The sequence below is a fragment of the Cyprinodon variegatus genome, unplaced genomic scaffold (assembly GCF_000732505.1).
Source record: "Cyprinodon variegatus isolate N-32 unplaced genomic scaffold, C_variegatus-1.0 Scaffold797, whole genome shotgun sequence".
Taxonomy (NCBI): Eukaryota; Metazoa; Chordata; class Actinopteri; order Cyprinodontiformes; family Cyprinodontidae; genus Cyprinodon; species Cyprinodon variegatus.
Window position 1 is genome coordinate 376,768 of NW_015151250.1, and position 1,688 is coordinate 378,455.

General features: G+C 43.8%; 1 protein-coding gene across 1 annotated transcript in view; it reads right to left on the bottom strand.

Moving 5' to 3' along the window:
* The window catches only part of LOC107098652 (arf-GAP with coiled-coil, ANK repeat and PH domain-containing protein 3-like), a gene marked incomplete at its 5' end in the record, with an annotated part of 23,733 nt that overhangs the window by 13,193 nt on the left and 8,852 nt on the right, over nucleotides 1-1,688 (bottom strand). Inside the window, 3 exons of the mRNA XM_015396425.1 lie at nucleotides 1,020-1,237; nucleotides 1,329-1,423; nucleotides 1,493-1,562. Of these exons, the coding sequence (XP_015251911.1) occupies nucleotides 1,020-1,237; nucleotides 1,329-1,423; nucleotides 1,493-1,562 (383 nt within the window). The remainder of the gene's footprint in view (nucleotides 1-1,019; nucleotides 1,238-1,328; nucleotides 1,424-1,492; nucleotides 1,563-1,688) is intronic.

The window sequence follows — 1,688 nt, forward strand, 5'->3', positions numbered from 1 at the left end:
TTGTGCTAAATGTACATTAGCCCCTTATTCTTTCATTACCAGCCCTGATTTCCCCCTCTACCGGTTGGCAAAAATCCACAGAAAAGCTGCATCTTCTTATAAAGGCTGATTTATACTTCGAAACCAGGTCGTCTGCGTAGGGCGTCTCAGTGAACGCAAAGACGTCCCCGCCCCCTCCGCAGACACTCTGCTGCACCTTCCAAATTGTAGGTGACCACACACAGTGCCGCAGACAGGAGACCGGCTTCTTTTGTTTGTATGACCGCCATTGCGGGAATCAACTCGTGAAGTTGGACCAACTAGAAGAGCGAAGTGTGCGAGAATGCTGGGACCCTTTTTCCACCTGAATCCCTGCTCTTTTTTGCCCTCACATCCCTCCGATGAGGCACAAACTTGTTCCCACTTCCTCACCATCTCGGCCGTATCTAGAGCCGCAGCTAGTTCCTGATTGTCCCACTGGCGTTGTGGCGTGGCGCGGACCATTCTTCAAACTTGAGCATAAATCAAAAATGTCTGCGTCAAGCTCACTGTGACTTAATCAGCCTTAAGCCACATTGTTCAAAGCATGAAAAAAAGGTAGCGGCTTATAGTCCAGAAACTACGGTACTCCTTTTAATGTCTATTCAATTTAAAAGATATAAAGGAAGGATTTATAGAGGAGAATGTACTAAAATTCCTTCGCAACAGTCAGAGACTAAAGCCAGACAGAAACACCATCTACTGAGGCTTTTAAGTCATGTGACAAACTTAGTTCTTATTTTCTACACTGTTTTGCCATTAGAAGTTTGTTATTGTTACTAAAATAATGATAAGCTGTTGTTTTTTGCACACTTGAGGTCTGATTTAAACGGACGTAGAACCTGCAAACACCGGATTAAACCCTAGCACTGACAAAAGATGTCCTTTCCGTTAACAGTAAGTGAACTGATGTTTGTTTCTATGTTCGGTAATCATTTTAACTGAACATCACCTAGCTGTCATTAAATCAGCCATTTGTAAAAAGTGAATTATTAGCCTGCCTATTGAGAGAGCAGAAGGAGAGGTGCTGCCAGGCTCTTGTCTGTATCTCCGCTGGGTTTTTGGAACAGTGGTGGCGCTGTTGTGTCTTCTGCACTTCTTCACGCTCCACCGCCTCTCTGACTTCCTCTCTCCATTAACCAGGATCTCAGTGGAACCCAGCCTCTTCAGGAATTTCTTCTCCACATACTTGGCTCGAATCCACGCCTCTTTTTCCTGCCTGCAACAGAAGAGGTTTTAATCCTTTATTTTTTTCTGCCTATGAAATAAAAGCTGATGTGCCAATTAGCTGCATTTTTCCACATCCTGACCTTGAACTGGAGGGCGATGGTTTCTTCAGACCCTGCTCTTGATAGGAACCTTCATAAACGCGATTGATGACGCTGTTTCCAAGCTCACACATCAACTGCGAGGAAATAAAATAGACGTTGTAACTGGCTCCAACATGCTGAGCTTTTCGAAGAATTAACCATACCTTTAATAACTCTGGTTCCCACGAGTCGAGGGTCAAGGAACGCACCTTCGAACAGTGGACGCCAAGACTCCTGCATTAAAAAAAATGCAAAAATTCATTGCCATTAAAACATTAGATCGATAAATATAGATAGACAGACAGACTTCATTTATGCAAAGCTGGGAAATTGCACTGTAGCATCAGCTTTACACAATGA